This window comes from Emys orbicularis, chromosome 2 (genome assembly GCF_028017835.1).
Source record: "Emys orbicularis isolate rEmyOrb1 chromosome 2, rEmyOrb1.hap1, whole genome shotgun sequence".
NCBI classification, from domain to species: domain Eukaryota; kingdom Metazoa; phylum Chordata; order Testudines; family Emydidae; genus Emys; species Emys orbicularis.
The window spans coordinates 210,745,816-210,759,854 of record NC_088684.1 but is presented as its reverse complement, the minus strand read 5'-3'; the positions used below and the strand labels follow the sequence as shown (position 1 = coordinate 210,759,854).

Genomic DNA, 14,039 nt, shown 5'->3' with positions numbered 1-14,039 from the left:
ACCTATCAGAAAGGAAAAGCAGGTAGCCACCACATCTGACATACTGTTGTAGAATGTGCTTAAAGATGATCTGTGGCCCTGCATTTAAAAACATAAAATGGCAGAATATGGCATTAACCACAGGATACATGACAAAAACAACAAATGTGCTTCAGTCTCAAAGACCAGCATAAGGGGTCTAAGGAACAATATTCCACTAATTCTGTTCAATCAAAGGTCACGTAATATACATGCCTTTAGGGCTCACTTAAGTCAGAAAAACTGTTTGACATGCCAGAAACAGCATTTTGACCATAGAGTCAAGAAAGGTGCTCTGTTATCTGTGCAAATCTAAACATAAGCCCTCTTGAAACCATTAATTGCCTTCATAATACTGAACTATTTAAATGAAAAGTCTATTTTCTATGTTCAAGAAAAAAAAAAAATTTAAAAACTATGAACATGGGAATCCCTTGCCCTCTGAAAGGAATGGTTTCTATGGAACCTAATGAAATGGTCTGTTCAATTACAACATTAAAACCATGATTAAAATTCAAGTACAATAATAAAATTAAGCAAACCTGGAAATCCTGGACGCCCCATCATCTCAAGCATTGGCACCTTAACAGCAGGATTGTCTGGCTATGTGGACTCTCTCTCCTCAGGCCCTACGCTACCAGCACTCCCAGCTATCTTCGAGACACCACTGACTTCCTGAGGAAACTACAATCCATCGGTGATCTTCCAGAAAACACCATCCTGGCCACTATGGATGTAGAATCCCTCTACACCAACATTCTACACAAAGATGGACTACAAGCCATCAGGAATAGCATCCCCGATACCATCACGGCAAACCTGGTGACTGAACTTTGTGACTTTGTCCTCACCCACAACTATTTCACATTTGGGGACAATATATACCTTCAAGTCAGCGGCACTGCTATGGGTACCCGCATGGCCCCACAGTATGCCAACATCTTTATGGCTGACTTAGAACAACGCTTCCTTAGCTCTCGTTCCCTAACGCCCCTACTCTACTTGCGCTACATTGATGATATCTTCATCATCTGGACCCATGGAAAAGAAGCCCTCGATGAATTCCATCATGATTTTAACAATTTCCATCCCACCATCAACCTCAGCCTAGACCAATCCACACAAGCGGTCCATTTCCTAGACACTACTGTGCTAATAAGCGATGGTCACACAACCACCACCCTATACCGGAAACCCGCTGACCATTATACTTACCTACATGCCTCCAGCTTCCATCCAGGACACACCACACGATTCATTGTCTACAGCCAAGCTCTAAGATACAACCGCATTTGCTCCAATCCCTCAGACAGAGATAAACACCTACAAGATCTCTATCAAGCATTCTTAAAACTACAATACCCACCTGCTGAAGTGAAAAAACAGATTGACAGAGCCAGAAGAGTACCCAGAAGCCACCTACTACAGGACAGGCCCAACAAAGAAAATAACAGAACATCACTAGCCACCACCTTCAGCCCCCCAACTGAAACCTCTCCAGCGCATCATCAAAGATCTACGACCTATCCTGAAAGATGATCCCTCACTCTCACAGATCTTGGGAGACAGACCAGTCCTCACTTACAGACAGCCTCCCAACCTTAAGCAAATACTCACCAGCAACCGCACAACATACAACAAAAACACTAACCCAGGAACCTATCCTTGCAACAAAGCCCAATGCCAGCTCTGTCCACATATCTATTCAAGTGACACCATCATAGGACCTAACCACGTCAGCCACACCATCAGGGGCTCGTTCACCTGCACATCTACCAACGTGATATATGCCATCATGTGCCAGCAATGCCCCTCTGCCATGTACATTGGCCAAACTGGACAGTCTCTAAGCAAAAGAATAAATGGACACAAATCTGACATCAGGAATCATAACATTCAAAAACCAGTGGGAGAACACTTCAACCTCTCTAATCACTCAGTGACAGACTTGAAGGTGTTAGTTTTGCAACAAAAAAACTTCAAAAACAGACTCCAAAGAAAGACTGCTGAACTCGAATTAATATGCAAATTAGACAATTAATTTAGGCCTAAACAGAGACTGGGAATGGTTGGGTCATTACACTTATTGAATTTTTTTTTCCCCATGTTAAGTTCTCCTCACACCTTCTATGGGTCATCTCGATTATCACTTCAAAGTTTTTTCTTCTGCTGCTACTGATAGCTCATCTCAATTGATTGGCCTCTTACAATTGGTATGCGTACTTCCACCTTTTCATGTTCTCTGTATGTATAAATATCTTCTGTCTGTGTGTTCCACTCTATGCATCTGAAGAAGTGAGCTGTAGCCCACGAAAGCTTATGCTGAAATAAATTTGTTAGTCTCTAAGGTGCCACAAGTACTCCTGTTCTTTTTGCGGATACAGACTAACACGGCTGCTACTTTGTAACCTAGCATTTTTACTCTGGCAAAAACACACAGGCCAGGTATACACTAAAAGAACTTTGCTGGTACAGCTATACCAGAATAATGTATCAGCAAAATGTTCTTAGGCCTGGTCTACACAAAAAAATTAGACTGACATATAGCTATGTCACTCAGGAATATGAAAAATTCACATGTTCTCTATGCATATATATTTTCCTACTGTATCTTCCACTGCATGCGTCCGATGAAGTGGGTTTTAGCCCACGAAAGCTTATGCTCAAATACATTTGTGGAATTCCTACAGCGACAGAAAACCCGCTTGTCACTGTAGGATGCACCTACATTACAGTGGCATAACAGGACTGTAGCTAAATAGCTGTAACACCCATAGTTTAGACATGGCCTTAACGTGCACATAGCTTACACTGGCAAAACACTGCTTTTGCTGGTAAAGCTTATTCCAAACACACACACACAAGAGCGCAATAAGCTATATGAGCAGCAGTTTTGCCAGAATAACTGTGTCTACACTAAGGGCTGTTGCCAGCCCAGCTATGTCAGTCAGAGATCACACCTCATCACATCCTTGACCAGTGCAGCTATGCCAGCAAAAGATCATAGCAAGGAACTGCTATATATTTTGACTGTACATTTTGCATGTTAGTGACTGGATATTGCCCCAACTAGTGCATCTCTTATACAAGTTTTCTTTCTATGCAAGAAAGTGGCATCAGTAAAACTTCAGGCATGAATCTAAACAGAAATAATTAAATCAGTTAAAAAAGACTGAGCAGATGCTTCTATGTAAGAGTGGTTTACTTCAGTTTAGTATAAGTCAGTTAGGAATGGGTTTAAGATAAACCTAATAAGTCATTCAAACTGATATAGGAGTGTCCACAGAACATTTTGCATTGGTTTAACTATATTGGTTTAAAAGCCAGTTCAATTTATACCCAAGTAAATTACATTGGTAGACTAGCCCTTATGTTTGTCTAAGGCCTTGCTTAAAAATAAGCTTGCACCGGATTAGCTAAAGGTGCAATTTTAAATCAATGCTGTTAAACTGAAAGTGTTGTGTAAACACTTTTTACACTCTGGTTTAATTCTCTAAGAAAAAAAATCGAACATAAATAAAATCAACCACCCTTAAACCTAAGTGAAACAAAATTAATAGCAAGAACTTGTTCAGCTGAGTTTATACACATTTCTTCCCCAATATTGTAATCTTAGTTACTATAGGCAATGCAGGTAGCAACACCTATTAAGGTTGCCCAACCCTGCTCATTATAAGACTATTTTCAGTTGCTTCTAACTTTGCCAAATTTGAACCATTTGGGCTGAGATTTTCCATGCTGGATGCTATGGCTGATACAGGTTTCAGCTAAAATGGTTCAGCTGTTTCTGAGAATAAGATTGTAGACAAATATATTTTCTCCGCATTTAAAAAAAAAATCTTACATTTTTACTGAGAAGCTCAGGCACTTTCATGCTTTAAAGCATGGACTTGAAAATTTGGCAGGTGATTGGCTGTTCCTGTGAAATGCCTCTCAAATATAAGCATCTGAAAAATCTGATTTCACTCATGCTCTCCAGAGACTTTAGAGGTTGCCAACTAACTTCTCTACAGATTCCACTTGCACTGGACATGCCCTGTTCCCTCACAGTTCCCATGTGCCAACCACACTGTGCATGCACCATCCCCACAGAGTGACTGAGCATCCTGAATCCCAGAGCAGCAAAGGCGGAGTAGGACTTTTCCTGCAACTGTTCATCCCAGCTGCTGCAGGAAGCTGTGGCACTGGGCACAAAACCTGAGAGCAGGGGCTCTATCTATCCTGTGCTCTGAATACCCCCATTGATATTCAGGCTGCATGGAGAAGGAGGAAGTGTTGAACACATAGCAGAAGGGAGAGGAAAAATTACAGGAAGATGTGAGAAAGTTGGGTAGGAGCAGGAGTCATGATGAGGGAGAATGTGGGAGCAGCTGGGGACAGGAGCTGAGGGGTAAGACAGGTAAGAAGGCAGGAGTAGGAGCTGAGGAGCAGGGAACAGCAGCAGAAGGTTGTGGGTGAGTTGCAGTGATGGGGAGGGAGACAGTGGGAGAAGGGACATGAACAACTAAAGCACACACCCACAGAATTTAGAATTGAAACCATTATTTCAGCATGAGCTATAAAATGCTAAGTAAAAATATCAGGACCTGGGTATCTCAAGTTGGTCACCCAAATTTAGTAGAAGCTTGACAAATTTGATTGCAATTACTCTGTACCTCAGTTCCCCAGCTGTCAAATGCAGCTATCTCCATCACCTAATCTAACAGGCATGTTATGGAGTTAAATTCATTAATGCTTGTGAAGCACTTAGATACTATGATGAGAACACCATGGAAACAGTAAGGAAATTAATTTTGTATTCAGTGCAGATTTTGCATGGTGTGCAGTAAATAAAGTCTGGGATCAACACAACGAATGCAGAGGATAAAAAAAGTATTGATTATGCACCCATTCACTGCATGAGGCAGGAGTCCTGGGGGGAGGAGGGGAGAATTACAGATGGGCAACCTTAATTCTGGTATTTCCTAACTTTGAAATGCTTGACTTTCCAACTTATGATGTAGTTTTTTAATGTAATCACATGCAGTACTTGAGTTTTACACTAGTTAATTTCTAATCTTAAACTGGATGGGATCAGCTGGCCTAGGAGGCTCTTAGTATCTGTGCCTGGCCAATAACCACAAAGTAGAAAATCTTGTAAGCCACTGGGAAAAGGAACTATTTTCAACCACAAATTTCAAATGACGTATAGCAGTTTCTTCTTGCCCTACTAGTTCATAACACATCTTAAAAATCACTTTTTGATTATCATCTTAACTTCCCCTAGATCCTAACTTCATTTCTAAAATGATTTATATTGCGACCCTCTTGAGAATCACAGAAATGTAAGGCTAGAAGCGTCCTGCGCTGAGGCAGGACGAAGTAAACCTAAACCATCTCTGACAGGTGTTTGTCCAATCTGTTCTTAAAAACCTCCAATGATGGGGATTTTACAACCTCCTATGGAAGCCTATTGTAAATCTTAACTACCCTTTAGTTAGAAAGTTTTCCTATCTAACCTAAATCTGCCATGCTGCAAATTAAGCTCTTTATTTCTTGTCCTACCTTCACTGGACATGGAGAACAAGGGAGAAACTAGTCCTGATACCAGCTGCACCAGGCCCTTTGTGTCCCTGGCCCAAAACGGTCAGCCAGGCCCCTTGCTTTGAGTGTCACTGCTTTTGGTCAGTGAGTGAGCTTTAAAGAGTCCAGAATAAATCCCAGCTGCACTAGACAATAACTAGCCTTTTTAGCTTTATAACATCACCCCCACTTCCCATTTCTACAGTATCTTTTATGTGAGTATTTCAAAGTACCTCACACTATTAATGCATACCACCACAGTGAGGTAAGTGTATGAACTTCATTTTCTTAGTAGGAAAACTAATGCAGAGAGATGACTTGGGTCCAAGAGATCACACAGCTTTACCAGGTGAAAAACAAGTTACCTCTGGGGCACTAGACATGCAGTCTTTGATTACGACCAAGGGAAGATAGACAACATGAATCAATTGGAAGTAGTGAAGAAACCTATTGCCACTGGTTCCAATAAGAGACATACCTCGCTGGGATAAGAGTCAGGTCAGTGGCATAAAAACTCAAGTGCTCTTGTTAGAGTTTGCTAAAAATTGACATAGTGTCTCTTAGGATTTTTTCCTGGGCCTATCATGGGACTTATACCCTGAGCTGATCAGACGGTATCCTCCGATTCACTACCCAAATGCTCCAACTGCCTGTGAACTAGAGCCCTGCATGGGACTATTTTTTTAATCCTGCTTCTGCAATACCCATTCCCACTCCCGCATTGTTTCTTGCAATTTTATTCTGCTCCCACCCAAAAAAACCTTAGATCCCGCAAATCCTGCAGTAGAGACAAATTCCCCCATGCTACTAAAAAAAAAAAAAACCAGTCTTTTTATTATTTTTATATATACACACACACACACACACACACACACACACACACACACACACGGAATTCAGACAATTTTTACCATTAAAAGAATAAAACAAATCTTTACATGGTTTAAACCATGTAAAAAATACTTTAACTCCTATTATAATAGACATAAAATCTCTTTCTAGCCCTCATTTGAATTTAAGTATTACAAGTTTTAAAGTGTTTTCGCGCAAATTACCTCAATCTGTTTTTTCTGCCCACCCAATTCCACCTGCAACAAAGTACATTTTACCCGCTCCCATTATTATGGTAGTGGGTCCTGCAGGATCCCAGTCCCGCTGCAGGGCTCTTCTATGAGCAGATAGGGCATAATTTGCCTTCTGAAGAGCCTGTGAATGCTGCCTCACATATGGACCACCACTTAGATTTAGCTTGGTGTTTGCAGGAGAGCTCATCCATGCTGAGGGGGGATGGGCTGAAGAATCTTGGAAGGGAGGGGTTGCCACACCAGAATCAGTGGGCTGACAACCACTACACTGCTAATTACCCCATCCAGGGAAGGAGGATGAGAAGCAAAAATGAATAAAGAAGTAAGTTGGCAAAAGAAACTGTCAGGAGCAAAGCAAACCAACACTAACTACTGCCACAAAGGCAGAAGATTTGGTGGCAAGCTGGAGGAGGGGGCATGGCCGACATGGGCTGCATTAGAATATTACAAACTGTAGAAAGGAGGGAAACAGCTCATATGTCTCAAAATTGTGGGAGACACTGGGTTGCAGAAAAGAGACTATGGCTATTGCTCAGATATTGTATGACAAATTTAGCTCTTTTTCCATGTCCCCAAAGAAGAAAGAAAAAGGAGACAGTTATACATATCCTCAGATTAAATCTTCTACTATTACTAAGGGCAAGTCTACACTACAAAATTAAGTCAACCTAAGTTGTGTCGACATATAGCCACCACAATAATTAAATTGCTTTTGCATGTCCATGCCACGGTCCTTTTGCCAGTGGTGTGCGTCCTCACAAGCAGCACTTGCAGCGAAGCAGAGAGCAGTGCACCATGGGTAGCTATCCAACTCTGCAATTTGCCACTATCTGGCACAGGCTGTTTTGAGTTGCATGTGGGTGAACATGGGAACATGGTTTCAACGGCCCATGATGCTGTTTTCTCCATCCCATAATATCTGCATCCTATAATGTTTTGCGCCTCTTTTCAAAAGCCCCACAAACCCATGCATCTGCCATCTCTGTGAGAAGCATGGATCCAGCACTGCTCTTCAGTGGTGTGTTGACCGTTACGAACACAACACACTTAGTCCTTCAGGATTTTCAGAGTTGCCAGAGAAGTTGCGAGGGATACAACAATGCCTTGCAGACTGACGGATGTAGAAAGAAACTATTCAAGGTTGTTGTTGGCATTCAGAGCAGTTGCAGATGGTGGAGCACTGGTTCTGGGCCAGAGAAACAAGCAGAGACTGGTGCGACTGCATCATTATGCGGGTATGGGATGACAAGCAGTGGCTGCAGAACTTTTGGATGCGCAAGGACACATTAATGGAACTGTGTGCGGAACTCGCCCCAAACCTCCGGCACAGCGACACCAAAAAGAGAGCTGCACTCACGGTGAAGAAGCAATCACTGTGTGGAAGCTGGCCACACAAGATTGCTAACGATCAGTCGGGAATCAATTTGGAGTTGGGAAATCCACTGTGGGGGGTTGCTGTGATGCGAGTATACAGGCCCATTAATTGGGTCTTGCTGCGAAGGACTAACACTTGGCAAAGTGTAGTACATTCTGAGTGGTTCTGCAGCAATGGGGTTTCTGAACTGTGGTGGGGCAATAGATGGCATGCTTATCCCTATTTTGGCATCAGACAACCTTGCCAACGAGTACATCAACAGAAAGAGCTATTTTTCTATGGTACTGCAAGCACTGGTGGATCACCAGAGATGTTTTACCAACATCAATGTGGGATGGTGCATTATGCATGATTTTTAAAAACATAGGGCTATTCAGAAAGATGCAAGCAGAGACTTTCGTTCCAGACCGGTGGATTACCATTGGGGATATGGAAATACCAATAGTGATCCTTGGCGATCCAACTTACCCTTCATTCCCGTGGCTCATGAAGCTGTAGACCGGCCACCTCGACAGCAGCAAGGAGCGCTTCAACTACACACTCAGCAGGTGCAGAATGGCTATTGAAGGTGCCTTTGGCCATTTGAAAGGGCGCTGGCACAGTCTACTCATGCAATTAGACTTTAGTGAAAAAAATATCCCCATGGTTATAGCTGCCTGCTGTGCGTGTCATAACAACTGTGAAGCAATGTTTCCACCAGGGTGGAGCACAGAGATGGAATGCCTGGCTGCTGATTTTGAGCAGCCAGATATTAGGGCTATAAGAAGAGCTCAACAGGGAGCTATAAAGCTCAGGGAGGCTTTGAAAGACTATTTCAATAGTGAACCACAGTAATGTGTTATTGTTGTAGTGTGCTCTGCTGGGCATTGTTTTTTAGCACCCCGGTACGAACCTTGTAAAGAGTGCTGTGTGTGTGATAATAATATTGTGAATGCACCTATTGCTTTTATCTTTTAATGATGTCAGCTCCAGCCACCTTATGTTGTGAACTAATAAAGATGAATTAATTTTCCATAAATAAACATTTATTCCAAACATATGCAAACAAAAACAATTGTAACTGAATGAAACTATATAAATTCAGGGAAAAGAACCTTTGAAAGGGAAAGAACATTCGTTCTCATTTCAAACAACACACCAACAGTCTCTCTCTCTGGTCAAAGTACGTGCGGCTCTGATTGTCTGTACTCTTTCCTCAGGGTGGAGGAGTAGCGGTACTGCAGCGGCCCTGGAACATATGGGGTGGGTGGGATGGGCAGGGAGGTCCCAGAATGCAGTTATCAATAGGCTGCAGTGGGAGATGACCACCACAGGTGACTTAGACCAGAAGGTCTATAAGAGTCTCCAGCATGTCCGTCCGGCACTTGAGAAGCATTGTCATGTCTTCCTGCGTCTATCCCTTTGCTGCACGTTTCTCCTCTCTGCACTCTCCCTTCCCATTCTGTCCAGAAGGGCGCTCCTCCAAGCAAAGGCTTGCAGGATCTCTTGGAACATGTAGTCCCATGTTCTCTTTCTTGATCCATAAAAGTTACACAAGTACTACAGACTCACTTCCGCTTGGGATTCATAGAGCACAGTGGCAGTTCCAGCCATAGTGAGTACGGCCCAGGGAGAAAGGGGCAATTTGGGACAATAAGTGGGAGGGAGCACACGGGCACCAGCATATGTGGAATAGGGCAACTGAACTGAATACTGGCACCGTTTTCCACAGGTGGTGGTGATTTTAGCTAGTATCGCACTCCTGAGGGTAACCCATGAAAGGGAACAGCCCCTGCACACTTCTGGATGCAGACCGGGTCCATATGCTGCTAGCCTGTGTGCTGCAATGGTGCTAGCTGAAGTAATTGCTGACTGGCTTGGGAAAGTGTCCTACCACTGTGGAAGAAATAGGGCAGCCTTCCCCAGAAACCTTCAGCAGAGGATTGCAGACTATCTCCAAGAAAGTTTCCTTGAGATCTCTATGGAGGATTCATGGGACATCCCGGTGTGCATAAACAAACTGTTCCCCAGGACCCACTCTGCCTCACTATATAGGGGAACGAGAAGCAGATAGCAACTCTTCCTCTACTGATTATTTCACTACATCTTCTATCCTGATTAAAAAATAGCAAATGAACTGCAATATCAAAGCAAACTGCATGCTTACCAGAAGTTCCTTCCCCTACATCAGGCTTGCCAGTGCTGTACAGTAGGGACTGGCTCAACTGCTCCGGCATCAGAAAGAGTTCCTGGCTTGCCGCACCACTGGATCCTCTAGTAACCTGTTCCCCATACTCCTCCTCCATTTCCTCGTCCAATACCTCCTCCTCACTATGTACTACAGGGGCCAGCCCCCCGAAGTATCCACAGGCAGTGGGCCTCCACAAAGGATGGCATGCAGTCTCTTGTAGAAGCAGCATGTTTTCAGCTCCGCTCCAGAGTGACTGTTAGCCTCCTTTGCCTTCTGGTACACCTGCTGCAGCTCTTTGATTTTCACGTGCACTGCTGCATATCCCTGTTGTAGCCCTTCTCCCCATGCCCTGAGCGATCTGCTCATAGATATTGGCGTTTCTACGGCTGGATCAGAGCTGTGCCTGCAGAGTCTCTTTTCCCCACAAACCCAGGAGATCCACCACCTCTGTGTACTCCAGGTAGGAGCGCGTTGCTACGTGGAGCTGGCATGGTCAGCTGGGCAGTTGCTATGTGAGCTCTCCACGCAGAACAAACAGGTAATGGAATTTAAAATTTGAGAGGCTTTAAAAGGAGAGAGTTGAGCTCAAAACCGTGACCAGAGCAGTCATAATGGGGCATTGTGGGATACCTCCTGGAGGCCAATAAAGTCGCCATAAATAACAGTGTCTAACCTGACACAGCATCAACCTAACTAAAGACCTAAGTGCTACGCCTCTCGTGGAGGTCAAGTTATTAAGTCGGCATAATGGTTGAGTTACACTGGCGGGAGCAACATTTTAGCGTAGATGCTTAGAGAGGTAGGTTGACATAAGCTGCCTTGCATCAACCTAACTCTGTAGTGTAGACCAGGGCTAATTTTCTTCTTTTAGAGGCAACACTTCCTTTTTGCATAACCAAGATGACAAGAAATCCTTAGCCTGATTACAGTAAACAAGCCCCAACCAAAACAAAATGGAAAAAAAAGCCAAGAACCTCTGTCATCTTTACCAGCCTGAAATGAATGGGAAACAGTATGTGTATACTAGGAATATTTTTGCATTCACAGTAATTGTATAATCTTTCTCTGAGAGAAGACTAAGTTATTCCAACAAATAAGCTAGCTTAAATTTTTTTTTAAAAACATATTCAAAACCTTGACTACAGCAATGTGAATTGGCTAAATTTATATAGAAAGAGAAAGAAACACACACCTTTAATGTTTCCAGAACTGAAAAGGGAAGACTGATAGGAAAGGCAAATATATAAAGCAAAGTAACATTTATTTTTGACGTCTCAATTTTGTTAGACTAGTGCAATTACTTTTGTACAGTCTAATTTCCTGAAACTTGTTTTTTAAAGTGTGGAAGTCAATCAGGAAAAGAAAGTAAGCAAAATAAAGTTTCAGCAATTTAAAATTTATTATTTTATAGTTAATATTTCTTCTGTGATGAAGTTTTAGATAGTTTAGTAGAGTGGTTAACGGTTTATTATACTAGTAGAGTGGCTACAGTTAATAGAATTACAATTTTAAAAGCTTGGTAAGAACTTTGCCTACTTTGTAACGGAGGGAATTTTGAATCTCAAAAATTCAGTTCTAATACCACATCTGTGTAACATTTGGGGGAAAAAATAGTCCAATGCTCTTAATGTACAATCCTGTTCCTTTTAAAAATCAAGTTTATCAGAAAAGGGACCTACAAAGCAAAACTAAAATTTTTAATTAAGTCTAGATACCCGTACTAAATGTCCACAAGAAGCAGGATGAGAAAGGTATTCAGCAAAAAAAGTAAATATTAAGCAACTTTAAAAAATAAAACAAGTTGTGTGAAATCCTTTTGTTTACGTACTTCCTGGTTCACTCTGACATCATCATAAATTGAACTGTTATGCCAGTACTTATATTACATCACCTTCTGGGAATATCTTCAGTGAACAAGAAAGTACTAATATTATATTGGAAGGGAGAAAAGATATATATTAGTTGTATCTTATTGGTATGCTAATGAACCCCACAACTTGGTTGGTGAGTACACGTAATACATATATCTGTGCTAATTCGTTTTCACTGGGCTGTTCACATTTAACAGACAATGTTAGATGAGCAACCTAGAATTGAAAAAATCTTGCAGACAGGTTCCAGCAAACAAAACAGTGATGCGTATCTAAAAAAATCACTATTAAAAATAATTAGCTATTCATAGCTTTTAATATCTAAAGACTGGTATAATAAAAAAATGTCACCCTCAGCAGGCTGAAATCAGATCCTTTTAATTTTAAGGTTCTTAAAAGCAGAAATGAAATAAATGTTTTCCCAAGCTATATCATTTGCTGAATACTGAGTGGGCAAATATGCCAACTGTCATCCTTCTGGCAGTAAATATTCACTTTTAGTCTTAGAGAAAATGGTTGAAAAAAAGTAATAATTAAGTTTCTGGTTAGATCTTAGATATAGAATTAGAATGAACTCCACGCAATGAGTCTGATACCACAGATCACAAACAGATTTCTCTAACCAAAATGATTAACTTGCATACATAATAAGAACACGCTATGTACTGCTTATTTCTATTACACCTAAATCATGGTAACCGTTTCGTATATTGCCCAGCTTTTTCTGTTTTTCAATATATTTCATAGTTATTGTACCCAGTTTAAGAAGGCAAAAAACTCTAAAGGTGTACTAGATACCCACACCCCTCTGTTTTGTTGAGGTACATCAAGGTTCTTCAACCATTTGAAAAAAGAGTGGGCCTCCATTACAACTTGAATTCTACAAATCTATTGCAGATTTTATAAACATGTTTTTTGCAATAATTGGTTATCCTGGAAGTTATCAGAGACCCACACATTTATTCAAAGCTTTCATCAATCCGATTTCCACCTTCAACATGTTCATTTGATTTATGACACCCATTCTATGACAGATAAAACATTTGTAGCCCTTTATATGTTAACCGTATGCTTACATACCCACATATATAGCAGCTAAAGTACTGCATCCATCGAATAAGCAAAACCAAGGACTCATTAATAAAGCTTTGTTAATTGTATATAATAAACAATCATCTTCCCAAGTTCTTTGATTTGTGCTCGCTATGTCAGGGTTGGTGGAAAAGCATATCAGAGTGTGAGTAGATTTATATTACCTCCAACCTTAGGCCCACCAGCTGAACCTGGTTTTCTTGCACTGTTTGAAGGATTCCCGAGTTTTTTAGGTGCAGGAACCTTGAAAGCTGAGGCAGCTGACGATGGCCTATTTCCATCCACTGACTCCTCATCATCAAAGCTTTTATCTACAAAAGGATACATAAAAGAAATTTACTTATGAGAACAGAGGGTTTTTTAAAAAAATTGCTCTGCTGCACTTTTCAGAGAAATTTACTAGAAGATCAAATAAAAAACAATACTAATTTTGCCCTTTGTCTATGGCATGGGAAACAGATGAAAAATAAAAATGAAAAGCATTTTAACACCACAAGATTGTATACAATACTGCCTTTGGATTTGCAATTATCATCATCATATTAAACACAAAAATGAATCCTACATATTCATCACAAAAAGAAAAATTCTCTGCACAGGTTAAATGTTTCCTGTCCATCATCTTCCCAAAAATGAATATAATATTCAGTTCATTCCAGGCTATCCAAGAGCAATGCTTCTCCCTTTTCCTCTACTCATGCATGCATTTTCTGCTACACATCCTCCCACAATGTGTCTACCAACACTCCCTGTCTCATTCCTTCCACCCAGATCTTGCAACTTACAATCACAGATCCGCTTGCAGATCAACCGCCTCATTCCTCTGATAGCTCTTAATTCCCCTCACACTAGGATGCTCCCAATAC

The 14,039-nt window shown here is 41.4% G+C and overlaps 1 protein-coding gene across 32 annotated transcripts in view; it reads right to left on the bottom strand.

Moving 5' to 3' along the window:
* Positions 1-14,039, bottom strand: part of CLASP2 (cytoplasmic linker associated protein 2) — a 288,662-nt gene that overhangs the window by 170,950 nt on the left and 103,673 nt on the right. For 12 of the 32 annotated variants that reach the window (XM_065398860.1, XM_065398861.1, XM_065398864.1 and 9 more), the window contains exon 8: positions 13,338-13,484. In XM_065398860.1, the coding sequence (XP_065254932.1) occupies positions 13,338-13,484 (147 nt within the window). Of the gene's footprint in view, positions 1-10,492; positions 10,496-13,337; positions 13,485-13,958; positions 13,993-14,039 lie in introns of those variants that run through there. The other 20 variants (XM_065398880.1, XM_065398882.1, XM_065398883.1 and 17 more) reach the window with 3 other exon arrangements.